At 46.2% G+C, this 27,495-nt stretch overlaps 1 protein-coding gene across 1 annotated transcript; it reads left to right on the forward strand.

Moving 5' to 3' along the window:
- LOC309648477 (protein FAM187B-like) lies at positions 1–18,019 on the forward strand. The gene is made up of 2 exons (XM_082437083.1): positions 1–6,643; positions 9,858–18,019. The coding sequence occupies exons 1-2, from the start codon at positions 5,874–5,876 to the stop codon at positions 10,243–10,245; spliced, it is 1,158 nt and encodes a 385-aa protein (XP_082293209.1). The 5' UTR covers positions 1–5,873; the 3' UTR covers positions 10,246–18,019.
- The last annotated feature ends 9,476 nt before the right edge of the window (positions 18,020–27,495 follow it).

The following is a 27,495-nucleotide window of genomic DNA, read 5'->3' on the forward strand; positions in this document are numbered from 1 at the left end:
TTTTTAATGGGGATTTAATCCTTTTTTTTAAATTTAATTAATTAATTTATTTATTTATTTTTGGCTGTGTTGGGTCTTCGTTTCTGTGCGAGGGCTTTCTCTAATTGTGGCAGGCGGGGGCCACTCTTCATCGTGGTGCACAGGCCTCTCACTATCGTGGCCTCTCTTGTTGCGGAGCACAGGCTCCAGATGCACAGGCTCAGTAATTGTGGCTTACGGGCCCAGCTGCTCCGCAGCATATGGGATCTTCCCAGACCAGGGCTCGAACCCGTGTCCCCTGCATTGGCAGGCAGATTCTCAACCACTGCGCCACCAGGGAAGCCCTGCCCTAGGTTTTTAATAGAACTTTAATAGAAGATTAAGAAAATTCTTTTTCATTCCTATTTTGTTAAGAGTTTTGAGCCATGAATGGGTGTTGAATTTTATCAAATGATTTTTCTGCATCTACTGAAATGATAATATGGTTTTTTTCCTTCATTCTGTTAGTGTGGTGAATTACACTGATTGATGTTCAGATGTAAAGCCAACCTTGCCTTCCTGGGATAAACCCAATTTGGTCATGATGTTTATCCTTTTTATTTATCATTGGAGGCAATTTGCTAATATTTTGCTTAGGATATTGTGTTCACGTTCATGAAAAAATGGCCTGATATTTTCCTTTGTTGTAATGTCCTTATAAGTTTTTGGTATCAAGGTGATTCAGACCTCATCAAAGTTTGGAAGTGTTCCATCCTTTTTTATTTCTGGAAAGATTTTGAAAGATTTATGCCATTTCTTAATTGTTAAAAAATATCTGGAAGAATACACTGGTAAATCTCCCTGGGATTGGAGGGGGCTTGTGCATAAGTTTTAAATTACAGACTCAATGCCTTTAATAGTAGATATAGCATGGTTCAGTTTTTTCTTGTGCCAGCATTGTTGAGGTTTTCAATGAATTTACCCATTTAATCTAAATTTTCAGCAGTTTTGACCAAAAGTATTTTGCAATATCCTCTTATTATCTTTTTATGCCAGTAATTTCTGTAGTAATGTCTCCTTTTTTGTTACTGTTATTAGTTATTTAGGACTTCTTTCTGGTTTTTTTCCCCTTGATCATTCTGCTAGGGCTTTATCAATCTCATTCATCTTTTTAAAGAACCAACTTTTGGCTTGTTGATTTTCTTTATTGCACTTTTGTTTTCTATCAGTAGATTTCTGGTATTTGAGATGCTTGCTTAGATCTCCAAGTTTTATCCTTTTTTCTCCAGAGTATGTATTTAGGCTGTAAATTTCCCCCTAAGCACAACTTACCTGCATCCTGGAAGTTTTTATAAGTTATACTTTCATCTTCAGTCAGTTAAAAATACTTTCTGTTTTCAATTGTGATTTCTCTTTTGATCTATTAGTTATTTAGACATTTCATTGTATAGTTTTCAGATATCTGGGGACGTTCTTTGTTGTCTTTTTGTCATTTGTGTCTAGCTTAATTCCACTGACCAAAAAATGTGATTCTATTCCTTTAGCGTTTATTGAGACTTGTTTTATGGCCTAGAATATGGTCAATTTTGGAAAATATTTCATATGAATGTGAAAAGAATGTATGTTCTGAAGTTAAGTGCAGAGTTCCATATATATGAATTAGGTCAAGTTTATATCATATGGTTCAAATCTTCTATATCTCTCCTAAATTTTTGTTTGCATGTTTAATTGTGGATTTGTCTATCTCAACATTTAGTACTATCAGGTTTTGCTTTATATACTTTATATACTTTTAGGTTCATACAAACTGTATCTTCCAGTTGGACTGACATTTTATAAAATGTCTCTTGCAAGTTTCTATTAATACTTTGACCCTTATATCTACTTTTGTTATTGGTATAACTACTACACCAGTTTTCTTTTAGCTAATGTTTGCATGACATGACATTTTCCCATGTTTTTACTTTCAACTTTTCTATATTCTTTTATTTAAGGTGAATCTCTTTTAAGTAATATATATTTAGATTTTTGTTTTGATATTAAGTCTGAAAATCTTTGTCTTTTAATTGGAGTATTTAGTTCATTTACTTTTAATGTAATTACTGATTTAGTTGGGTTTAAATCTACCATCTTCCTATTTGTTTTCTACTTGTTCTGTCTCTTCTTTAGTTATTTGGCCTTTTCTTGCTTTTGAATTCACCAAGTATTTTTTTAAATTGTCATTCCATTTTCTCCTCTATTAACTTATTAGATATGCATTCTTTTATCATTTACTCTAGAGCTTACATTAATTCTCACTTACTACAATCTAATATAAATTTGTACTTGTACCATTTCCTAGACAATACAGAGACCTTACAACCTTTTAGCTCCATTTACTCCCCTTCCATTTGTTGTACTCTTGTTATCAGGTATTTTTATTTTACATATATTTTAAACCCCACAAGACATTATTTTAAAACACTCTGAATATTAATTTAGTTTTAACCACATATTTATTCTTCCGGTGCTTTGCATTCCTGTATTACCTTGCTTCCATTTGGGATCATTTTCCTGCTGGCTGGAGAATTCTCCTTAGTATTACCTTTAATGTGCTCTGCTGTGGTGAATTCTCTCAGCTTTCATCTGAAAGTATCTTTATTTTTTACCTCCATCTTTGAAGAATATTTTCATTGTGGTATATAGAATTCTATACATAGAATTCCAGATGGTAGTCATTTTCTTTTAGTGTTTTGAAGATGTTATTCCATTGTCTTTCTAACTTTCATTATGTCTGTTTAAAAGTCAATGTAGAGTGTTATGATTGTTGCTTTGAAAGTAGTGTATCTTTTTCTCCTCTGGCCATTTTTTAAATTTCCTCTTTTGTTTTCTGCAGTGTTTTCCTATAAATTGCCTAGGTGTGGTATTTTTTTTTGTCTTGTTTTGGTTTTGATATCTATCTATCTATCTATCTATCTATCCTGTGTGGAGTTTGAAGACCTTCTTGAATTTGTGCCTTGATGTCTTTCATCAGTTTTGGAATATTTTCATTCAGTATCTCTTCAAGTATTACTTATGTTCCTGTCTCTCCTTTTCTTCTGAATCTCCATTTACGTAAGTGTTAGACTTTTTCACCATATCCCATGTCTCTTACACTCTTTTGTGTATTTTCCTATTGTTTTCCTTAGCATGCTTCAGTATAGATATTCTCTATGAACCCATATTTCACTTCCTCTCTTCTATTGTGTCCAAAAGATTGTTATCCCACCTAGTGAATCCTTAATTTCACAAACTTTATTTTTTTATTCTAGTGTTTCCATTTGATTCTTCTATATAGATTCAAAATCCTCATCTTGTCCTCTCTTAGACATACTAATCTAAGTGTAGACTTTATCTTAAAGTCTACACTTGTTATTAGCAAAAGGGTAGTCTGATATAAGCTACTCAAATGTAGCAGTGAGCAGAAATCTCACGCATATTATTTAAAGAATAGCAGGGAATTTGGAGTCTCATGTGAAATGTCTTGGATTTTACATGTTGGTCACAGATTTAAATATTCTAAAAACACCTTAGGGAGGCCAATTAAAACATTTCTTCAGACTGGCTCCAGCTAGTGTGACTTCTCACCTAGGTAAAGTGAAAGTTGGAAGTGAGCTTTCTCACAGTGTCCCCATAGCCCTGTTTACTTGTTTAGAAAAGATTCCCTGGGCTGAGGAGAGAGACAGAGAGGGAGAGAGATGGGGGGAAGCAAAAGGGGTATAAATGTTAATATGTCTCAGACAGAGGGTCTTTATAAAGTTCTGGGAAGCAGACAAAAACTCTAGATGGTTTTGTAGACCTGAGAGCAGAAGGGATGTGTGACCCACTCTCGGGGTGAGGGTGGCAGCAAGATAACGTAAGCATACAGCTTATGCCAAACACAGCCTGTAAAATTCCCACATGAGGTAGGGGCATGACCAAGAGAGCTCCCAGCCATTAGAAGCCAGGTAGAGGAAGGCAGGATATCTTAGCAAAGACCTAGATGAGCCTCCAACCTCACCCACTCAGCACTCTCCCCCTTGTCCTTTCCTCCTTAGTCACTCTGGCCTCCACACTCTTTACATATACTAATCAGGCAGCCATGTCAGGGTCCAGCCCTCTCCTGGAAATATCCTTCCTTCAAATACCCACATGGCTCTTTATCTCACCTCACTTAGGTGTTTGTGAAAGTTCCCCTCCTCAGACAGTGCTCACACAGGCCTGCTCATCCCCTCTAAAACAGCCCATCCCCACACACCAACATTTTACTTTCCATCCTCATTTCCCTGCTCTGTTTTTCTCTTTAACAGTTATTACATTTGATCCTCATTATTCAAGGATTCCACACTTGTGAATTCACCTGCTCACTAAAATTTATTTGTGACCCCCAAGCCAATACCCACAGTGCTGTCATAGTCATTTGCAGACATGCACAGAGTGGTGAGAAAATTGAGTCACCTAACGATGCGCATTCCCAGCTGAGGCCAAACAAGGAGACCCTCTGCCTTCTTGTTTTAGCTCCCATACTGTGTTAGCAAGTATCCTTTTCATGGTCTATTTAGTGCCATGTTTCTTGCATTTTTGTGCTTTCTATTGGTGATTTTGCTGTTTAAAATGGCTCCCAAGCATGGTGCTGAAATGCTCCTAAGTGCCTTATGAAGTAAATGCGTGCGTTAGATTAGCTTTGTTCAGGCATGAGTTACAGGGCTGTTGGCTACAACTTCAATGTTAATGGATCAACAGTATATAGTGTGTCTTTAAATAAAAACATACATAAAACAAGGTTATGTGTTGATCAGCTGATAAAAATACTGTGACCAAAGGCTTATAGGACCCTAACTTTGTATTTCTCCTAGGACCGCTGTTTCATTATCTTGTAATTCAGCGACTTTATAGAACATACTTCCATGAATAATGAGAATCTACTGTATCTGACATTATGTATTATATATTTGTTTATTATCTGTCTCTTCCACTAGAAGGTAAGCTCAAGAAGGGCAGAGGCTTTGTCTAAACTGTTCACTGCTTTGATTAGAATACCAGCCAGCACATAGTAGGCATTCAGTAAACATTTGTGAAATGAGTGAACAATGGCAGGTCAAGCCTGCACAATAATTATTTTTTAATGTTGATTTATTTATTTGGTTGCACCGGGTCTTAGTTGCAGCAGGGGGGCTCCTTAGTTGCAATTCGCCAGCTCCTTAGTTGCGGCCTGTGGGCTCCTTAGTTGCAGCATGTGGGCTCCTTAGTTGTGGCATGTGAACTCTTAGTTGTGGCATGCATGTGGGATCTAGTTCCCTGACCAGGGATCAAACCCGGGCCCCCTGCATTGGGACCATGGAGTCTTATCCACTGTGCCACCAGGGAAGTCCCATAATTATTTTTAATTTGAGAACTGAGAAGAAGTTTAGGAAAGGGTTTGGGAAGTGGGCAACTGAGAAAAATATTTGTTTGTTTAAATGAATTGAGTCATGCAGATATCTGTGGGAGGACCAGCATGTGCAAAGGTCCTGAGGCAGGAGCTCTTTACTTGCCTGATATGTTCAGGGGACTGCAGGGAGGCCAGCATGGCTGGAGCAGTTGGGTGGGGAAGGATAGGATGTCAGAAGGGAACCAGAGAGGATTTATTCACCTCTCCATCCCTAGTACTAAGAAGTGTGCTCAGAACATAGTAGGTGTTCAGAAAAAAGGTGTTGAATGTTCACATGTGACACTTTAACACCAAAGTAGGGGGATGGTAGAGAAAACCCTGAATAGACAAATTAGGTGTCCTGCTGACCAAGCAGAGTGGAAGACTTGTCATAGACATGAAATAAGATTGTTCACTTGTCACAGAACAAATGTGGGAATTGTGACCTCACATCCCGTGGGGGTGGACTACAGTTCATCCTGCGGCCCAGGGCTGAGACCTGAGTTTCATGGATGACCTCACAAAGTCCAGGGTGGTGCCCAGCCCACTGCCACAGTCCCAGCGCGCCATGCTGCCCACCCTTTGGCTGCTGCTCAGCTTTGCTGCCCCGCTGCTGAGGTCCCACTTTTCCATCAGCTGTCCTAATCGGCATTGCCAACTGGCCCTGCTCTCAAACAATGACATCTTCCTGCACTGCAATGCCTCTGGGGCACAGTGGCAATTCTTCTTCCTGACAGTCAAGACCCCCTGGACCAACAACCCCTTCACTAACTCCAACATGGAAACAATGCCCGATGGCAGCCTCCTCATTAGAAATCCATTGCCCTTGCAGACAGGCTTCTACAACTGCCAGGACAAGGATGGCAAGAAAGTGGTACAGTACGAAATTGACTTCCAGGATATTGAAACCATACATATCACACACAAAGACCTGGGCCAAGAGCCCCTGCAGAATGAGACCCTGAGTCTGGGTGGCAAGGAGCTCATCTTCACCCACTGGGAGCCCTGGCAGGGCTGTAACCGCTGTGGGGAGCCAGGTGAGCGCAAACGCCTGGGGTACTGCTACATCGAGGAGCCCCTGGAAACGCCCATGCCCTGCTGGCTCTATCTGGGAGATGTGAATCTGTGGTCCAGCCGCACGCGGCCTGAGATGCAGGTAGAAGCCTGCCACGTCCAGTGCACGTCATCAAATGTGGAATACGTCACTTTTGACAACTTCAAGCTCAGTGAGAAGTTGGGATCTGCATGGCTCACCTGCCCCTTAGGATCCATCTACAGGTGATGGAAGCGAGTACCAGCCCTGCCCTTGGCCCCTTGCCAGGCTCTCCCCATCTGGGAGCCTTTGTGGGTTAATCTGTGCAGAGAGGGAGGGGTTCTACGTGGGTCAGCCCCGCAGGCTCTCTCCACTGGCTTCTTTAGATATTCCTTTGGCAAGAATCTCCCTGGTGCCCGCTGAGTCACACACAGGTAGAACGCTAGCATAGAGGGAGCGCTCAGCTGACTCCGTGTCCAGCCCTGTGCTGGGTGGTGCTATGGACACGGCAGTCGTCAGACAGCTGCAGGCCTGGCCCTTAGGAAGCCCCCCAGCCCAGGGCGGGAGACGGCCCAGGGCGGTCAGGGCTGGGATGGGAGAAGCCCAGGCAAATGATGGGGCTGTGCTGGGGGGTAGCCCGGGAAGCTGTGAGACTCTGAGGCCTCAGACTCATCTGGGAAGGTCAGCAAGCCCGGGAGGAGAGGACGGTGCCCCAGGGATGCCCTTCAAGACCTGTGCCCCAGCGCTCCCATTCATGTTCTTGTCTACCTGCCTGGGAAATCTCCCCGTCCTCTCGTTTTCCCCAGCCCACCTGCGCCTACCCCAGTAATAAGAACTACAGCCACTCACAGTGCTGCACGTTCCCCATGGGCTGGTTCCTGGGCAAACTCTCTTAATAAACTCCAAGGAGGCCCATTTATAGATGGGGAAACTGCAGCTCAGAAGGGTGCAGTCCTTGCCTGGGGGAATCCGTGGCGGGAGGGGGCAGCGCAGACCCCACAGCTCACATACTTGGCCATGGGGACCCTCTTGCCCTCCTTCCCCGCTTGCCAGAGGCAGCCTCTTCCTTGCAAGCGGGGAGCCGGAGCAAACTCTTGGGGCCTCTGCAGCCACAGGCTCTGTGGAGTCTGGCCTCACCGCCTCCATCTGGTTTTCTTTCCCTTGCTCATCCCAGCTGTCACTTCTATTCTTCTCTTTTTCTCTCTATATGTTTTTGTCTCCCTTTCTCCTTTCTTCCTCCTCCTCAAAGTATAAAAGTAACACCTGCTTCCTTAAACAAGCCCACAATTCAGAAATGCAGGAATGTGCACGTATGTGACCCCTCCTCCCAACTAGACCGGGACACCTACTCTGTGTCTTTGCCAGTTAAGGGACACCCAAGTGCCCATCACAGGGAACTTAAGAAGAGAGGTCAGTGAGGCTTCAGGAATTGCCAGGTCTCTAGGGAGGCGAGGGGAGTAGAATTTCACGTGAGGTTTCTGTCTCGGGCTCTGGATTCAGCCAGGCCTGGGTTCCCGTCCTAGCCCTGCCACTTTCCTGCTGTGTGACTTTGAGCCTGTGGCTTCTCTCTGGGGCTCAGTTTCCCCATCTGTAGAATAAGGGTTGTATTAGTTTCCTACGGCCGCCGTAACAAAGTACCACAAACCAGGTGGCTTAAACCAACAGAAATTTCTTCTCTTACAGTTCTGCAGCCTAGAAGTCTGATCAAAGTGTCCGCAGGGCCCTGTACCCTCTGAGATGCTGGGTAGAATCCCTCCTTGCCTCTTCCTAGTTTCTGGTGGTGGCCGGCAATTCTTGGCCTGCCTTGACTTGTAACAGCATCACTCCAGCCTCTGCCTCTGTCACCACCTGGCGTTCTCCCCGTGTGTCTGTGTCTCTGTGTCTCTTCTCCTTTTCTTATATGGATACAGATTATATTGGATTTAGGGCCCACCTGACTCCAATCTGGCCTCATCTGAACTAATTACATCTGCAACAACCCTATTTCCAAATAAGGTCACCTTCTGAGGTTCTGGTTAGGATATGAATTTGGGGAGTACAGAGGTCTTGCTGGCCCTGGCTTCTTGGGGTCATTGTGATCTCTAAGGGGGAAAATGCCTGTAAAGACACTTACGACAGTGTCTGACATGGGGTTCCACACTCTAATAGGTGTTACTATTGCTTTTATGATCACTGGTCTTGTCAGTATTGTCTGTTGACAGTCCCCTCTGTTCCCCAGCCACAATCGGTGTGTTATATGCCTGATTCATGTATTCACTTATCACATTGTTCCCTGAGCATTTACAAGCCAAGCACTGTTCTAGGTACCGGAGATGCCATGAAGAACAAAACTGAAAAAGATACCTGCTCACAGAAACTAACACAGCATTGTAAAACAATTATACGCCAATAAAGATGTAAAAAAAAAAAAAAAAAAAGATACCTGCTCTCATGGAGAGATAAACCAATTACATGAATGAAACACAGTTATTATATTATATTTTATTTTATTTTATTTTTGGTAGAAAAAAATATTTTATTGTAATAATCATTTATCACCATCATATAAATATCTGTACTAAGTATCTGTATGTTAAGTATAAACTTCTTTATAATTGCCACAAGAAAATTATAAACCAATTTCACTTATGAACATTGTTGGAAAAACTCAATAAAATTTAGCAAATTAAATACAACTCAGAGGAACGGCTGCTGGTGGTCTGGAGGAGTTGACAGCATCCTCAACTGACAACCAGCAAGGAAACGGAGACCTGTATCCTACAACCCTACAGCCGCAAGGAACTGAATTCTGCCAGCAACCTGAACAAAGTTAGAAGGAAACACACAGTAGTTTAGATGGTGATAAAGGAAGGGGAATGGGAGTGAGGGAGGTGAAAGTTTTAAATAAGGTGGTCAGGGAAAGTGTCTCTGAGTAGGTGCTATCAGCCAAGACTGAGAGAAGGTGAGAGAGTCCTGTGCCCTGAGGGAGAGCGTTTCAGGCCGAGGAAACGGCCAGGGCAAAGGCCCTGAGGCAGGGCTGTGTCCAGCGTGTCAGAGGAACCTCTAGGAGGTGTGGCTGGGGCAGAGTGAATGCGGGAGAGCAGAGGAAATGGGGCCAGGCAGGTAAAGGGGGGCACGCATCAATTAGGGAGTGTCCTTGCTAATTCCTCCAAAGAACCCTCTGAGGTTGTGGCAGTCATGGCACCCCCAGGTTTCTTTGAGCCTTCAGATGGAGGCTCAAAGAGCTACGGAGGCATTTGGCCAAGTGGCCAGGGCAGTAAGGGGCAGGGCTCTGAGAGCTCCCAGCCGTCCAGCCCCCATCCTCCCCTTACTCACTGCTGGGTCTCTCTCCTTGGAGGAGGTGCTCTGTTTGCTGTTCCCAGGGAGAAGGGAGAAGGGTGCTGCCGTCTCCACCTCCTTTCAGACATCGTCCCCCCTTCCTCTCTGGGGCGCTGCAGCTGACCTTGTCCTCCTTTGCAGGCCCATCATCTGGGAAGCCGACAACATCTCCCTGACCTGGAAGGACCAGCTCTCTGGCCAGGCTGTCAGCACCGTGCTGGACACCTCCAACGGCGGCAATCGTCTGCAGGTCTTCCAGCCAGCCACTTATAAGTGCTTCGTGCAGCAGGAGCTCTCGGCTCAATTCACCCCCAAGTCCGATCTGGATATACCGGCGTCTCTGAGCACAGAAGACTTTGGACAACAGCCGGAGGTAGAGGAGGCCCAGAAAGGAAAGGCTGACTCCGTCCTCAAGGGGCTGAGGCTGATGCTGCTAGTGGGCACAGCCCTGGGCCTGCTAGGGGCGCTGCTCAAACTCTTCCACCCTTCCCGGGGCAGGAAGAGAAACCAGGTGTTGCTGGTGAAATAAAGTGAGCCCTCGGGGCCCAGGAGACCTGGCCTCCTGCGCCTTCATCGCCTTACCTGTCCTCCCGTAGCTCCCGCCCTGGGCCCACCCACACCTCCCACTCTGAACGTGTGTGGACCAAAACAGCCCCGGGGCCACAGCCAAGGGTGACTGACCTCTCCCTGGTCCGGGTCCTGCTCTGTTAACTCATTCGCAATCCCCATGCCACAGATGAGGAAACTGAGGCTAGACTACCTGTCTAGTCATTGGGTGGGGGGCGGGGCGCCAGTTCAAACCCAGGTTGCCTGGCTCAAGCCTCGTGCTCCGGGAGGAAGGGAGGGGTGCAATGAGGCCATTTTGGGGACGAGTCCCTGGGTGTGTAAATTGTAGCCACCTCACTCACCACTCTCCCAAGGACGAGGGCGGGGACGGGGGGTGGGAGTGGGTCACCCTCAGCCCCCCCAGATCTGCACTGGACTGCTGCCTTTCCTTGCCCATCCCTTGCTCCCACCTTGCCTCAGTGGTGCCTAGGGCCTCCAGGCCTCGCCATAGCTCCCCAAGTTAGAGGTGCCACCAGAGTGGTGGCCCGGGCAGCAGACACGCATCACCGTTCCTGGATCTTGCAGTGGAGAGAGCTCCCTCGGACACCCCAGAAAGGGGAGACAGGCCCCTCCACTGGGACAAGGCACCAGGCCTGGCCCAGCTGACCTGTGGGAATCACCAGTCCCAGCTGTTCCCAAAAATGTTATACACTATTTAACAGGGTGCAAGTGTCAGAAATGAAATATTAATGCCTTGTAAAATTCATGGCCCTGCTATTCCATTGTGAAGCAACAACAAGGCAGATCTGAAACTTCCAGAACTTCTGCCCCCGAGGAGAGGGAAGCGCTCACCCCTTGCATCCCAGACGCCGTTGCCAAAACACCTAAGGCTTCACGTGGTGCCCAGAGATGCAAAGATTCCTGCAGAAAGGGGAAATGTTCATGGAGAACTAAAGGGGGTCCATTGGGAAGCAGAAGCAGAGAATAATGACAATAATAGCAAACACTTGGGGACCTCCTGGCATGGTCAGAACGCACACCCTTTGCAAACGTTATGTCCTCACAGCCACCCATGAGGCTGGGGTTACTATGAACTTCTTTTTGTAGCTGAGAACACTAAGGCACAGAGGGCTCAAGCAAGCTGCCTGAGGTCACATAGTGAAGTTGGGAAGGGGCCAGCAATGGGAGAGTGAAAGAAGACCTCTGGGCGGCCCCCTGACCTGCTCCCAGGAACCCCCCAGGGCCCTGTATCCACAGCAGCCCATTGTGTAGCAGCTGGAAATGGAACAGCCAGAGCCAAGCATGGGTCCAAGGCCCAGGCCTGTCTGCACAGCACTGAAGGTCACCCAACCCACACCAAGGCTGTCAGTGCCCTACTGTGGAGGGCAGACCCTAAGGTGACCCCAGTGACTCCCAACTCCTGGTGTCCGTGCCTTTGTGTGACTACCCACGCCTTCCGTGTAGATGGCACCTGTGACTTGCTTCTAACCAGTGGAATTTTATGAAGGTGTTTGGTGTTGCTCCTTTGATTAGGTTACATTACCTAAGACTCTGTCTCAGCCAACGAGAGCAGGAGAGGCTTGCTGGCTTGATGAAGTAAGCGGCTGTGTTGAGGAAGCCCACTTGGCAGGGAGCTGTGGGCAGCCTCTGGGAGATGCAAGTGTTCACCCTTTGAGGGTGACAGCCTCTATCACACAGTCGCAAGGGAATGAATTCTGCCAACAACTCGAATGAGTTTGGAAGCAGATTCTTCTCCAGTTGAGCCTCCAGATGAGAACACGGCCTGACCAACACCTTGACTGCAGCCTTGTAAACCCTGGGTAGAGAACTCAGCCAAGCCACGTCTGGACTCCTGACCCACAGAAACTAGGGGATCGTAAAGGTGTGCTGTTTAAGCTACTAAATGTATGGCAATTTTTTATGCAGCAATAGGCAACTGATAACACCCAGCCATATCCCCCAGCCCACCATGAAGTCCCCCGAAGCTTCAGCTGTCACATGGATGGCTCCTGAAGGCACCAGTGACTTCCTAACTCCTCTCAGAAGCCTGCTGAGCCAGGTGTGGGGCAGGCTGATAGCCAGGCAGTCAGTGCTCCCAGGAGAAATCTGTACTCATGAAGGGTGGGCGTGGGAGGGTAGACATCCAGCTTCCCCAGCCCTTGATGGTACAACTCAGAGGCACATTCCACACCTTCTCTAGGAGGGTCCCCAGTGATCCCAGTGTGCACAGCTACAACCAGCTCATTAGGGCACCTTTAATCAGCTTACCCCCTGCCCTGCCTCACTGTCTCTTACCTCTGCTTCCCGAGAAAATATTCTTCAAATATTTTTTCAGCCCCACATTCCCTCCCCTCTCCTGGGACTACAAAGACATGAATTTAGAGCTGCTGTTGTCTCACAGGTCCCTGAGACTTGGTTAATTTTCCTCCAATCTTTTCTGCTGTTCAGGTTGGGGAATATTTACTGATCTGTCTTCAAGTTCATGGACTTCTTCCTCTGTCATAGCCATTCTGCTGTTCAGTCCATCCAGTGAGACTTTTACTTTGGTTATTGTATCTTTTAGTCCTAACATTTCCATCTGGTTGTTCTTTACAGGATCTTCTATCTCCTCATTGATATGTTCTATTTTCATATTTGCTTTTAGGGAATCCTTAACTGAGACACCAACATTGCTAACTGAGTGGCCCCCATGAGCCAAGCAGAAAACACAAGTCAGGGAAAAGGCCTTGGGGGGCTGCTGCGATGTAGGGGTTCTTACCCCAGGTTGATGGGCCTGGTACTTCTGAAAGTTCCATGTGATTCTAGAGACTGAGATGTTTGAGTGAAACTATCCAATTTATGAATGTTGGCTCAAAAAAGTTTTCAAACACAGTGCCAGCCAAATAAGACATATCTGCAGGCTGAATTCAGCCCATGGCTGTTAGTTTGTGAGGTCTTGCTTCAACCTTGATTGGCGTCAAGTGTATATTTCCATTTTTGATTATTCATTCAACAAATATTTGCTAGCTGGAGTAGCCAAGGACAGCTTCCCTGAAGAGATGACATTTCAGATGAGCCCGAATAACAAAAAACTGGGCAAGTAGGGATCTGGAGGAAGGGTGTATTAGTGTCCTATAGCTGCTGTAATGGATTACCACAGACTTAATGGCTTAAAACAGCACACATCTATAATCTTATAGTTCTGAAGGTCAGAAGTCCAAAATGGGTCTTATTTGGCTAAAATCAAGGTGTCAGCAACTGGATTCCTCCGGAGGCTTGAGGGGGAGAATCCTTTTGCTTAAAGCCAGCAACACTGTATTTTCAAATGTCTCTCTCTCTCTCTGACTCTCCTGCTTCCCTCTTAGAAGGACCCTTGTGATTATATTGGCCCCACCCAATAATCCAAAATAATCTCCCCATCTCAAGATCCTTACCTTAGTCACACCTGCAAAGTCCCTTCCACCATGTCAGGCAACATATTCACAGGTTCTGGGGATTAGGAGTGACCCTCTTTGGGGGGGCCGCTATTTAGCCTACCCTAAGCAATTCCAGGCAGAGGGAGCATTTATAAGGGCTCTGGGTGGGTGTCCGCAGTGGATAGAGGACTACCAAGGAGGTGGCCAGGGGCCAGATCATGTAGGGCCCTGTGGGCCAAGGTGAGGGCTTTGGACTTTATTTGAAGTGAGAGGGGAGCCATGGGAGGCTTTTGAGCAGTGGAGGGACATGATCTGATATTCATTGAAAAAGGTGATTCTGACAAGGTAGGGCTCCTTGCAGGTAGGAGTGGGGCAGCCCACAGGTTGGAGCAGGGAGTAGCAGCCACTCTCCATGTAGCCAACTGGACAATGAGAAGCTTTCACCACCTAGCAGGAGAAATGCCACCTCTTCCCCACACCTGCAAGTGCAGTGTAAGACACAACATGCTCCATATTCCATCTTTAGCCATCTTCTTCTACCTTTTCCTTTCCATATTGTAATTTTTAAAAGACAATTTTTAGAGCAGTTTTAGGTTCACAGCAAAATTGAGGGGAAGGTACAGAGATTTCCCATATACCCCTGCCCCACACATGCATGGCCTCCCCCATGATCAGCATCTCCCACCAGAGGGGTCCATCTGTTACAAATGATGAACCTACACTGACACATCATAATCACCCAAAATCCATAGTTTACATAATGGTTCAATGTTCTGGATTTTGGCCATTTTGATAGGCGTGTAGTGGTAGCTCTATTTTTCACGGGAGGAAACCAAGGGCCAGAGAGGTGAATTCACTTGCCCACGGATACAATGTTCGTGTATCCGTTACAGCTGCAAAACAAAACATACCCCAAATCAGAGACTGAAAATAGTAAGCATTCATTATTGCTTACAAGTCTACAAACCAACTGGGTGGTACTTCTGGTCTCAGATGGGATCGATCGTTCGTGCTTCTCTGATCATCAGTGGGCTGGGGTTGGCTCTGTTGATCTTGGCTGAGCTTTCTCACATGTTTGGGGGTTGGCTGTCTGTAGGCTGGACCAGGTGCCATTAACTGGGGAAACTGGGCTGTCCTCCACGTGGTCTCTCATTCTCCAGCAGTCCAACCCAGGCTTGTCTACAAGGTGGTGGCAGGGGTCCAAGAAAGTGAATAGAAGCCACAGGGCCTCTTGAGGTCCAGGCTCAGAACTAGCACATGTCCAGGGACTGGGACAGGGTGGCCTTGGCTTGCCATGTGACCTGAAGGTCAGGTTTGGGGGAGGCCCCTGGGCAAGATATCAGTTATCTACTGCTACATAAGAAACCACCCAAAACTCAGCAGCTTAATACAACAATTATTTATTTCTCTCTTCAGTCTGTAGGTTGGTAGTATAGGCTGGTCTCAGCTGGGTAGTTCTTCGGGTCTTGGCTGGACTCATTCATGCATCTGTGGTCAGCTCTGGGTGGGTAGATGGCTCTGCTTCAGGGGGATAAATGGCATTTGGTTCGGGAACCTCCAGTCTCTTATCTTCCAGCAGGTTAGCCCGGACATGTTCACAAGGTCATGGCAAGAGTCCAAGAGAGCAAGCGGGAGCTGGAAGGCTTTTTGAAGCCTAACCTTAGAACTAACACAGCATTACTTTCACCATGTTCTATTGGCCAAAACAAGTTACAAGGTCAACCCAGATTCAAGGGGTGGGGGAATAGACTACATCTCCTAATGGGAAGAGTGACAAAGTCACATTGTAAGTATGTATATATAAAGGAGTGAAGTATTACGACCATTATGTAATCACTTTACCAAGGGCAGTAAGTAACACAGCTGGGATTCTAACCCAGGATGACTGCTTCCACATAGCCTTCTCTTCTCAAGGTGTATCACTTCTGTCCTTTCTTTAGCTTCTCCACCTCCTCTAATATCTTCCCTAACTGTTATTTAAGCCCTTCAATAGCTTTCTGTATTAGAACACATTTAACTGCAAGTAACAGAAATCCAAGCAAAGAAGTTTAAGCTAAGAAGGAATTTATTGGTTCTTGGAATCAAGAAGTCCAGCAGGTAGGCCCTGCTTCAGGCACAGTTAGATCCAGGTGCTCCAAAGACATACTCCAATACTGTCTTCCTTTGTCTCTCTACTCCACCTTTTTCTGTGCTGCCTTAATCCTCAAGCAATGCTTCCCAAGAATAGATGAGGGCCGCTCCAGAATCACATCACAGCAGCTTAGCAAACGATGGAAAGAGAGCAGACCTCCTGTAACAATAGCAACAATGGAGCACTTGCTGTGTGCCAGGTGCTGTTCTAAGCACTTAGCAAGTATTAACTTATCACTCCTCACAACACCCTATGAGGCATAATCATCATCCCCATTTTACGGATGAAGGAACTGAGGCACAGAGAGGTTAAGATCCAGGTCTAAGGGTACATAGGTAATAAGTGGTGGGGCTGGGAGCTGAACCCAACCAGGTTGGTTCCAGAGTTTTTGCTCTTAACTACTTACCTAGTCTGGTGGGAAAGTAGTAATAACAGCAAACGCTATTCACAGCAGATACTCTGACACTGCCTGACACTGTCTGGGACATCAGAATATAATAATAATAATAATAATAATAATAATATTCATGTAATCCTTCCAGCAACTGTATGGGGTAGGCACTGTTATTATATTTCCATTTTACAGATGGGGAAATTGAGGCACTAAGAAGATAGAGAACCCTAAGGTCACATGTGGGGCAACTGAAACTTGAATCCAGAGAGTAGGGTCCAGAATCTGTATCTGCTGCCTTTAGGGTCCCACTCCTGAGCCAGGGGTGAGGTCAGCCTCTGAGAACTTGATGTAGTGAGATGGAGGGAGGCCCCAGGACAGCCCAGTGCTCACCAGCTGGGTCTGCCCCTCCCTCCTCTCCCCTCCACCCGCCGCCTGGCACAGCCTTCCCAGAACCCACGTGTGAACAGACTGACTTAATGCAGGCTGGGCCAGAAGGCTGAGTCCAGACAAACAGGCAGTGGCCAAGAGAGGCCATGTGAGGCAGTCCCGAGGCGGGCGTGGGGTGGGAGGGACAACACCTGGTGTCATGGGGCAGCTGGGGGTTGGAGCCCATGAATTTGACACCCGTTAGACCTCTGCAAAACAACCCTTGCCCACCGACTGCCCTGACAGGGAGGCTGGCCAAGATGCCAAGTCACATTTAATGCATTTACGAGAAACTACTTATAGCCTTTTGATTTACCTGCCAACTGAGAACTGGGTAAGTGTAGTAACATCCCAGGAGCAGAATACAGGTGAGGCTACCCGTCCCTTAGCAAAGACAGCGAGTGCACTTCGCCACGTGGGCTCTCATATTCTCGTGACCACCTGTAGTCCTGGGGAAACCGAGCCTCTCTCATCCCTCATAGCTGGGACGTGGCAGGGCTGGGAATGGAATCCAGGAGGACTCAACCCACCCAGAAAACCGCCTTGGCTGCCTGGTCAGGACCCTGCCAACAAGTCCTCTGAGGACAAAACTCTTTCCTCAGTTGTCCGTGGGAATCTCTGAAACACTGTAGCACCTCACACTTTCTTCTTTCCTCACCCACCCCTTCCTCCCCACACTCTCCCTTCCTCTTCGAGATTAAAATGTTTTCATCTTTCTTCTTTATGTCCTTTTATCAAGGCAATCGTCATAACACAGTAGGTAGCATTAGAGAGAGAGATCAGGTGTGCCCTCAGCCCTCCACAGACAGAAACTCACCAGCCTCAGCCGACTCTCCAATAAATGCTATTCGTAGCCCCATTTCACAGATCAGGCGAGTAGTCCGCCCACATCAGCTAGAATGCCAAGTGGCTCCCCCAGGCTGCATCTCCTGGTGCATTTAGGATTTGCCACCCTCCTGCCACTGACGCTCTCAGCACTTGCCCCAGCCGATGATCCCGTCACTGTGGCTGATATTCAAGAGAGGGCACCAGAAATGAATCAAGAAAGTGTCCACCTTTGGAGGAAGCTGATGTTTGGTTTATTCTTACTCTGCAGTGATCATCTGTGGCCCCCAGTGTGATGGCTCTTCAGGTGGGTGCAGGGAAGCGCTGCTCTGTGCCTCAGTTTCCCCCCCCCATCCTTATTGTTGGAAGGATCAAATGCATTGATACGTGTATAGTGCTTAGAACAGTGCCTGGCCCAACACGCACTTCCACAGTGTTTGCTGTGGTAGCTGACACCGTTGTTATTCAACCCTGGCTTTGGAGAGCTTGGGCGGGACACTGGACGAAGCCCTGTGGGTTTGCTCCTGGCCTCATGCTTCCAGGCTGGGCCTTCCCTGCTGTCAGGCTGTCCAGCCTCCAACGGGGACCTCCAAAGCTCCATCATCAGCTCTCATTTTGTCGCCCCCTCTTCCCAGATACCATCAGTGGGGTGCGGGCGCTCACACGAATGAGAGGTGCAGACACTTGGGATCGCATGAGCGGAGGCCGCCAGATTCTGAGATTCATAGCTTCCGGGCCTCACTTCCCGACGGCCGCTGTGGCAGTGCCCTGTCCCCTCACCCTACCCCCCACCCCCACCCCCGGGCTTCCCCCTCCACCGCTTCCTCCCTCCAGGGGCGAGCGGTAGTCACAGCTTCTGCTGTTCCTCCTCTGTCACAGTTCCCACACCTCTTAACAAGATGTTTATGCCTCTGGCTTTTGATTCATCAGCGTTACCCACAAAGCCATTCTCTGTCGACTTCCTGCCCTGGAAGATGAGTATTCGATTCCTACCATCCTCTTCTGATGTCATGATACCACTCAACCTCCCGGGGCTTCAGTTTCCACATCCGTAGATGGGAATAATAACTGTACCTACCTCATAAGTTATTATTACCCATATTATTACCTCGTAAGTTTGCCTGAGGGGCAAATGGAGTCATTCATGTGACGTCCTTAGAACAGGGCCTTGGCTGTTATTGTTGTTATAATCATCTTCATCATTTTTGGTTTCTCTATTAGTTATCTTTCTAACTCTCAGTAACAAAGATCTCCATTTCTTCTTACCTTTTCTCTCCCTTGGCCTGGAATGTGGGCATGGCAGTCGTTAGCCGCTGAGGACAGCATCCGTGGGTGACACTGCAGCAGGACAAAAGGGCCAACTGGGCTGTCACCAAGAAAGATCCAGAATTCTGCCTGGTTTGAGCCACCGTTATTTTAGGTATCTGCCACAGCAGTGGAACTAATTGCTTAGGCTTTTACTTTTCCCCCAACATTTAATTATGAAAACTTTCAAACCTACAGAAAAGTTAAATGCCTTTTACCATAACACGCATATACCCCTCATCTAGATTCTACGATTGTTAACATTTTTCCATATTTGCCTTATCGTATACCTGTCTTTCCCTCTATTTATTCATTAATCCATATGGTTTCTTTGATGGATTTTTAAATAAGTTATGATGAAGTATTTGAAAGCAGACACCAGTACTCTTTTTTTGGCCCACCATGCATGTGGGATCTTAGTTCCCCCACCAGAGATGGAAACTGTGCCCCCTGCAGCGGAACCACTGGACCACCAGGGAAGTCCCCGGACATCAGTACTCTTAACCCTTAAACACTTTAGCATTCATGTCACTAACTAGAGTTCAATGTTTACAGTTCAAAAATGAGGTAAAATTTGCATACAGTGAAATGCACACATTTTGAACATGTTTGCAGAGTTTTGACTAGTTCATATACCGTGCAGTACAAACCCCTATGAAGATAAAGAACATTTCCATCATCCCATAAAGTTCCCTTTTACCCCTACTCCAGCCCCCAAAACAATCATGGTTCTAATATTTTTATACATTTACCATTAAATTATCAAGGTTGATACATGTATGTTCTGGGAGTGGTCTTAATTTAATTTTGTGGGTTAGTAGCTAGAGCTAAAAAAAATTCACTGTTCCCTTCTACAGAATACGGGACCATAGTCAACACCATGATGCCAGCAATGCCTGGGACTGGAGAGGATGAGGGTCTCTCAGTGTTGACAGCCAGGACCATTCTGCTGAAGGCGATGGTCTGAGCATTGAATGAGCTATACTGTTTAAGTTCCTGTGCCATCTCGTGTGCATCACTTAACCTGGATGTACTGCATAAGATGTTACTGGCTGAAGTAAGGGAAGAACAAATTCCAAACATCTTAAAAATAAAAGCCTTTATTATTTGACAAAACAACTAGTTCCACCAAGGTAGGGAGGCTCTACAGAGGTCAGTGCCTCAGTTGAATGGTATCCTCATGGACTAAGATTCCCTGGCATGTTGGCAATGTCATCCCTCAAGGTGGCAACATGGCTGCCACGATTCCAGCCTTCATTTCCTATAGATACAAAACATTACAACTTTACACTTCCTTTCGCTAAAATCCTACTCCACCCACTTTCCCCCCATATTTTAAGCATTTAGCCTCTCTGATTTTGCTCTTGGTCCTAACCACTGGAATTCTTGACCTTGGCTTTGAGGCTCTTGGCTCTTCTAAGTGCCAATGAAAAAAAATTACAGAAAGATAAGTGGAAAAAGTATCTTTCTTTGCAGCTGCAGAAAATCAGACACTCCTCAGCATCATTAAACTCCTCATACAAATATTCTTTGTAGGCCATAGGGGCTTCAGAGTTGATTAGAACATCCCATGAAAGAAAATTTTAACTTTCCAAAATCTGTAACTCTGATTTCTTGTCCTACTTAATAATTTATTGCCCTGGGACTAATACTTAAATTGGCATGTAGATTCTGAAAAAGAAATATTTGTGAGCTTTTTCTTTGTTAAACCAGAAGAATGTTATTACCACCCCCTCTTCTCTCACATGGATGGAGGGGAAAACAAAACACAGACTCTCTTATGATTTTGCTTTAGACTAAGAGTTTAAAAGAATCGAATTCCAAGGTAATTAATGCCTCCTCACATTGCCCCACTTTCTGTGCAAGGCAGGAAAGGGAAGTTTCTTTCCCCTGCACTACTTTTTAAAGAAAAAAAGTTTACCCCAGAAACCTCCCACTAACCACTCCCCAACTGACTTCCCCTCACATTATCTTGGCGAGTAGTGTGTCACAGCCCCTTTCAGAACTAATCACTAACAGAAAGACTGGAGAGCTATGACCGGCTTAGACCACTTTTTCTGAACACATGGACAGGGCTAATAAACAAACTAATAAAATCAGGGCCCTGCCTACAAAGAAGAAGGAAGGGACTGCCCTGGTGGCACAGTGGTTAAGAATCCGCCTGCCAATGCAGGGGACACGGGGTCGAGCACTGGTCCGGGAAGATCCCACATGCAACGGAGCAACTAAGCCCGTGAGCCACAACTACTGAAGCCTGTGTGCCTAGAGCCCGTGCTCCTCAACAAGAGAAGCCACCGCAATGAGAAGCCCGCGCACCGCAACGAAGAGTAGCCCCTGCTCGCCACAACTAGAGGAAGCCGGCACGCAGCAACGAAGACTCAATGCAGCCAAAAATAAATAATTAAAAAAACACAAAGAAGGAAGGACAATGGATTTGCTTATTAATAATGAAGATTCCTAGCTCCTGCTGCTGGTTTCATGCTTGCTTCTAGAGTCACCCCACCTCTGACCTGCCACTTTGATTCTTCTTTTCTCTCTCAGGTTGAACGAACCTCAAACACTCAAGCCTCATAAAATAGGAGCTTCTAAAGAGGGAGTGGCTTAGGAGTGAAGGAAGCACCTGCCCACATCCCTCAAGGGGAAAGTACCTAAGCTTGACTGTCTGCATATCTTTGAGGCTTTATTATCAACCAGACTTTCTAGTGCAAGTGACTGAAATCCAAACAAGATTAAGCACAAAGAGAACTTATTGATTCTTAGAATTGAGAACTCCAGGAGGAATTGGATTTCAGGTATGGCTGAATCCAGGTGCTCACACTCAGGACTTTGCCTCTCTCCCTCTCTCACCTCTGCTTTCTTCAATATTGATTTCATTTTCAAGCAGGTCCTTTCCTCCCCCAGCACCTGCAGCCTTACAGCCTACCAGATAAGTAACCATGGCAGAACAAAAACTCAGTTTTCTGAGCAGTTCTGGCAAAAGTCCTGCAGCTGTCTCTCATTGGCTTTACTTGGATGATGTGCTCATTTCTGAAGCTGGGGAACAGGGTTGGCCCCATCCAGATCACACAAAGAGAAGGAAAGGATGGTTCCCAAAAGAAAATGAGAAGGGGAAATTAATGCCCACGAGGCTAATATATCTCTTATAGAGAGAGAGAGCCAGCCCTTGGGGGTACCAACCCATCCTGTTTTGTCATGAAGAGCAGTTAAGTTGCCAACAGGCTGATAAGGGGCTAAATTAGCTGGAGGTAGTCAGGGATGGCATCTTGGAAAAGGTGATGTTGGAAGCAGAACCCTGAGGGATAAAAGACAGTGTTCCAGGGGAAGAGACCTAAAAGGGCAAAAGACCTGAGGCAAATCAACATTTGGTGGATGAGTGGATAAGTACATGAATTAATGGATGGATGGATGGATGCCTACAGGTGGGGACTATATATGAGAGCACATCTTCCTGCTCAGAAGGAACCCATGAGCCCTCGTAGTAATGAGGGAGCTGGGGTTGGACCGGCGTAGACCTTGAGGGGAAGTGGGGTGTGCAGACGTTGCCTGAGAGGAGGAGGCGAAGGGGTGTTTAGACACCCCAGGAGCTAAGAGGAGGGGTGGACAGTGGACCCTACCTTGGAGATGACGTCCCACATCCCTCCCTCCACTCCCGAGGCTCCTGGGGCTGCCCTGAAACCCTCTCCCAGTGCAAAGCTTCCCCTCTCCTCCCTCTCTCCCTCTCCCACAGCATCCTCACTTCCTCTTTTTTGTTCCTCAAACATACCAAGCTTGTTCCCACTTCCAGTCCTTTGTGCTTGCTGTTCCCACTGCCTGGAACACCCTTCCCCAAGAGCTTTGGGAGGCTATCTCCTTCTTAGCCCTCAGGTCTCAGCCAAGTGTGCCTTCCTAAGAGCCGCCCATCTGGACCACCCCAACTGAATCACCGCCCCCCCCACCGCCCACGGCAGCCCCTTCCCAATCACACCACCCTGCTTTACCTCCTTTCTTGGAAACTTTTGTGAGCCTGTCGCAGTCCCAGCTGTCACACCAGTGCCCAGCACAAACCCTGGCACAGAGTAGGTGCTCAAAGGGCTCAGGATCCAGCAGCTCAGAGCCCCTCAGTGCCGGGGACTAACACCCCTGTGCTCCCTGTCTGTTCTTCCCAGTGTGCTAGTGCCTTCTCTGTACCTCAGTTTCCTCCTCTGTAAAATGGGCATAGCAATAGACACGACCTCTGACAACCTATCTAAGGCGCACAGAGCACATGCAGCCTGGCTCATAGTAGGTGCCCCATAAGGTCAGCCTCAGTAATATTATTATTACCAGCCCAGGCTTGTTGTGAAGTCTTTGGGAGGGAATTGGGCACAGATTCCAGCCATGACTGGAGCTTCCTGGCCGTGTGACCCTGTTCAAGTGACCTCCTCACACTGGGACCATATCTTTTTTTTTTTTTTCTTTTAACCTTTCGGCTGCGCCACGTGACATACAAGATCTTAGTTCCCTGACCAGGGATCGAACCCGCACCCCCTGCAGTGGAAGCGCGGAGTCTTAACTGCTGCACCGCCAGGGAGGTCCCACTGGGACCACTTCTCTCATTGTAAAAGGGGAGCTCACTGCAGCATCACCAGGCTCCTCCACTCCCCACCACACACCCCCCCACACACACACCCACACACACACACCCACACACACACACACACCCCCACACACACACACACCCACACACACACACACACACACACAGACACACGGCTGTGCAGGTTAACTAGCTCATGCAGATAAAAGTTAGTGCAGCGTTTCAGGCAGTAAATGGGAAGTGATGGATGATGTAATTTGTTCAGCCAACTATAATCTGGAGAAAGGTTTCTTGGCGGGACATGTGACTTCAGCAATGGCCTTCACCTCCAACCCTCCTCCCCTTTCAGCTTTCAAGGGCCAGCTAGGGGCTGTCCCCTGCATGTAGGGAGGATGGGGGCAGCAAGTATCAGCCCCTGCCCTGCCCATGCTGTCGGCAGGTGAGGGCAGCTGAATTGAAAAGGCTCTCGCTCACTGCCAGGGGGAGTAGGGGTGAGGTGGGGGAGTGGAACAGGAAGTTCCATGGCCTCCAAGACATTCTCTCTCTCTCTCTCTCTCTCTCTCAGTCTCTCAGGGCTTAGTGGTCTTAACCCTTAGGTCCCTGGGGGATGGGAGACAAGGACTTGGGAAGGCCAGGTTTTTTTTTTAAGACGTTGGTGGTTTGTTTGTTTTTTCACAAACTGTTAATGCATGCAACAAAAATGTGAAGTCTGATATAGTGTCCTTACTTTTGAAAAAAAATTTGCAAGTAAGGACATGGAAAACAAACAAAACTACCAAACGAAAATGCATTGCTATAGGATTTTGAAATGGGCAGAAGACCTGAACAGACACCTCACCAAAGAAGATATACAGACAGCAAATAAGCATATGAAAAGATGCTCCATGTCACATGTCATTAAGGAAACGCAAATTAAAACAACAGTGAGATACTACTACACACCTCTCAGAATGGCCAAAATCCAAAACACTGACATCACCAAATACAGGTGAGGATGTGGAGCCACAGGAACTCTCACTCATTGCTGGTGGGAATGCAAAGTGGAACAGCCATTTTTTAAGACAGCTTGTCAATATCTTATAAAACTAAACATACTCTACCATACAATCCAGCAACTGTACTCCCTGGTATTTACCCAAGGAAGCTGAAAACTTATGTCCACACAAAATCCTGTACGCATATGATTATAGCAGCTTTATTCATAATTGCCAAAACTTGGAAGCAACCCAGATGACCTTCAGTAGATGAACGGATTAACAAACTGTGGTACACACAGACAATGGAATATTATGCAGCACTAAAAGGGAATGAGCTGTCAAGCCATGAAATGGCAAGGAAGAAACTTAAATGCATATTTCTAAGTGAAAGAAGCCAATTTGAAAAGGTTACATACTGTATGATCCCAACTCTATGACATTTGGAAAAGGTACACTATGGAGACAGTAGAAAGATCAGTGATTGTCAGGGGTGAGGAGTGAGGGAGGGATGAATAGACAGAGCACAGAGGATTTTTAGGGCAATGAAACTATTTTGAATGATACTACAATAATGGATACATGTCATTATACATTTGCTCAAACCCACAAAATGTACAACACCAAGAGTGAACCGTAATGTAAACTATGGACTTTGGGTGATTATGATATGTCAGTGTAGATTCATCGATTGTAACACAAAGACCCCTCTGGTGGGAGATGCTGATAATGAATGGGGAGGTTGTACCTGGGTGGGGAGATGGAATATATGAGAACTTCCTGTACTTTCTATTCAATTATTTTGCTGTGAACCTAAAAATTGCTCTAAAAAACAAAGTTAATTTAAAAAATTGCTATCAACCACAGTGACTTTCAAACTTTCTTGACTCTAAGAAACTCACTTTACACCATAACTCAGGAGGAACACAGGATTACAACAAAAGTTTCCCAAAACAACACTTCCCAACAGCCTGAGACAAACACTGATACTTTAAAATTTCTCTTCTCTTCTTGATTTCATTTTTTAAAAAATGCTTGTCATGACCTTCTAACTGGATCTTGTGAGCCACTATTGAGTCACTACCCACAGTTTTCAAAGCTCTAACTACACGCAAGAGAGGATGATTTAACACCAGGAAAAAGTGGGAGGGTTGGACCCAAAGAATATTCCGTTATACTGAGTACGTTTTTTGTATTTTATTTTATTTTTTTATTGAAATATAGTTGATTTACAATGTTGTGTTAGTTTCAGGTGTACAGCAAAGTGATTCAGCTATACATACATATATATCTATTTTTTTCAGATTCTTATAGATTATTACAAAATACTGGGTAGAGTTCCCTGTGCTATAGAGTAGGTCCTTGTTGGTTATCTATTTTATATATAGTAGTATATGTATGTTAATCCCAAACTCCTAATTTATCCCTCTCCACCTTTCCCTTTTGGTAACCATAAGTTTGTTTTCTATGCCTGTCAGTCTGTTTCTATTTTGTATATAGGTTCATTTTATACTGAATACATTGTGCTTGATGAAAACACCATAGTTTGCTTTTTAAAAAATCAGACTGATGGAGAGCGCGCATGGATAGGCACAGATAGGGGAAGCTAATTCTGTGGGATTGATTTCATTAATTCATTTACTCATTCAACAAATCTGTGCTGGGTGCTGGGGTGTCGACTGCAGTGGTGTGCTGGAGCCCACTCCTACCAGGTGGCAAAAGCCTATTGTTAAATTTTTCAGGAATTTTGGTTGAAAACATTGGTGGCTTGAAATTGTCCACGGTGGGAGATTTACACTATGGAAATCAGCAAATGCTATCAATCAGCACTCACGACCCCTACTGCCGCCACCCCACCTTGCCCCACCTTGCCCCACCTTGCCCCACCTTGCCCCAGAGGCTCTTGTTAAACATTCATGAGCACATTGGTGGTCAGCAGTGACCAAGACCTGGTCCCTGCCTGGACAGAGCTTATGTTCTAAAGACAGTGGGGCGAGGAGCATAGTTTACGGAAATAACCACAAAAATAAAATAAACATGATAAATGCTATGGATGCTATAGGAATCCATGAGAGCCTATAATATAAAAGGGGGCTCCAAGAAAGCTTCCCTGGAGACATGAAATTTGATCAGAGACTTGAAGGATGGCAGGATTTAACTAGACAAAGAATGCAAGGAAAAGTATTTCAGGGAGCAGGAATAGCATGTGTGAAAGTCCTGTGTCAAGAGAGAGAATGGTGACTCTGAGCAATCTAGCTGGAGTAGAGAGCAAGTGGGACAGTGAGAGATGGGGAGATGAGTCTGGAGGTGTGGGCAGCCAGGCCAAGCAGGGCTGGTGGCAGGGTAGGGCATTTGGTATTTATCCTAAGAGGAAATCACACAAGGTTACTCCCATGTTGCATGAAAGATGTTCTTATAAATGCCCTCTTTCATACCTTCTTCCATCAGATTCTGTGAACTAGATTTATGATGCGGAGTGCACACTGCTTCAGGGCAGGGAAGACGTTTCCGTCTCTTCCTGATGCGCCTTTTGTTAATGAGGAAGACTTGCATTTTAAAATAAACCTCTGGAAGGTCAGATGTGACCATCATGAGCAAAAAGCAGCCCTGGAGAGCTCAACATTTTGCTGGCACAATGGAGAAAGGGTGAAACTGATTTTACTTAAAAATAATGAAGTGAGGAATATTTATGGTTTTTCTAGCTGAAGGTGAGCTTTGAGGTGATGTCGGGAGGTGATTAAGTGTGGTAGCTCATCAGCCCACACCTGCAATGTTTGTTGAGGGCAGCCAGAACAGCAGCGAAGAAACCAGGGGTTGATGATGGAGAGAAAACTACTTCCAGCATCAGCCGGTCTTGGTGTGGGAGACTTGGAGCCAATTTACCTGTGACCATAGAGGGCAGAATGAGGACTGTCAGATGGCAATTATAAGGGGGCAGCTTTTCACCCAAAATGTAAAAGGTTTTCCTTGACCAGCCAGAGGCAGGACTCCTTCACTTCTGCCTTGCAAGACATTGTTCTTGGCTAACCTATACCGGGGGAATCAGGGGATGTGACCTTTCCCTATTTCCACACCTGAGGAGTCCTCTCAGTCCCTGTTGTCAAGACGTTGTTGGCATCCCTTTCCCTCTGTTGCTTCTTACTTATTGTGTAACCTTGAGGTGGCTGTCTAAGCTCTCTGTGCCGCATCTGAAACACGGGGGCCATCTTGGTAGCCATGTCATGGGGC

The sequence above is a fragment of the Balaenoptera physalus genome, assembly GCF_965194825.1.
Source record: "Balaenoptera physalus genome assembly, chromosome: 19".
Classification (NCBI taxonomy): domain Eukaryota; kingdom Metazoa; phylum Chordata; class Mammalia; order Artiodactyla; family Balaenopteridae; genus Balaenoptera; species Balaenoptera physalus.

Bases quoted from the DNA above. Each gene is read 5' to 3' on its own strand.
- LOC309648477 (XM_082437083.1), top strand. From the start codon at position 5,874: ATGGATGACCTCACAAAGTCCAGGGTGGTGCCCAGCCCACTGCCACAG. The intron at 6,644-9,857 runs GTGATGGAAGCG...CCTCCTTTGCAG, and splicing joins CCCTTAGGATCCATCTACAG to GCCCATCATCTGGGAAGCCG.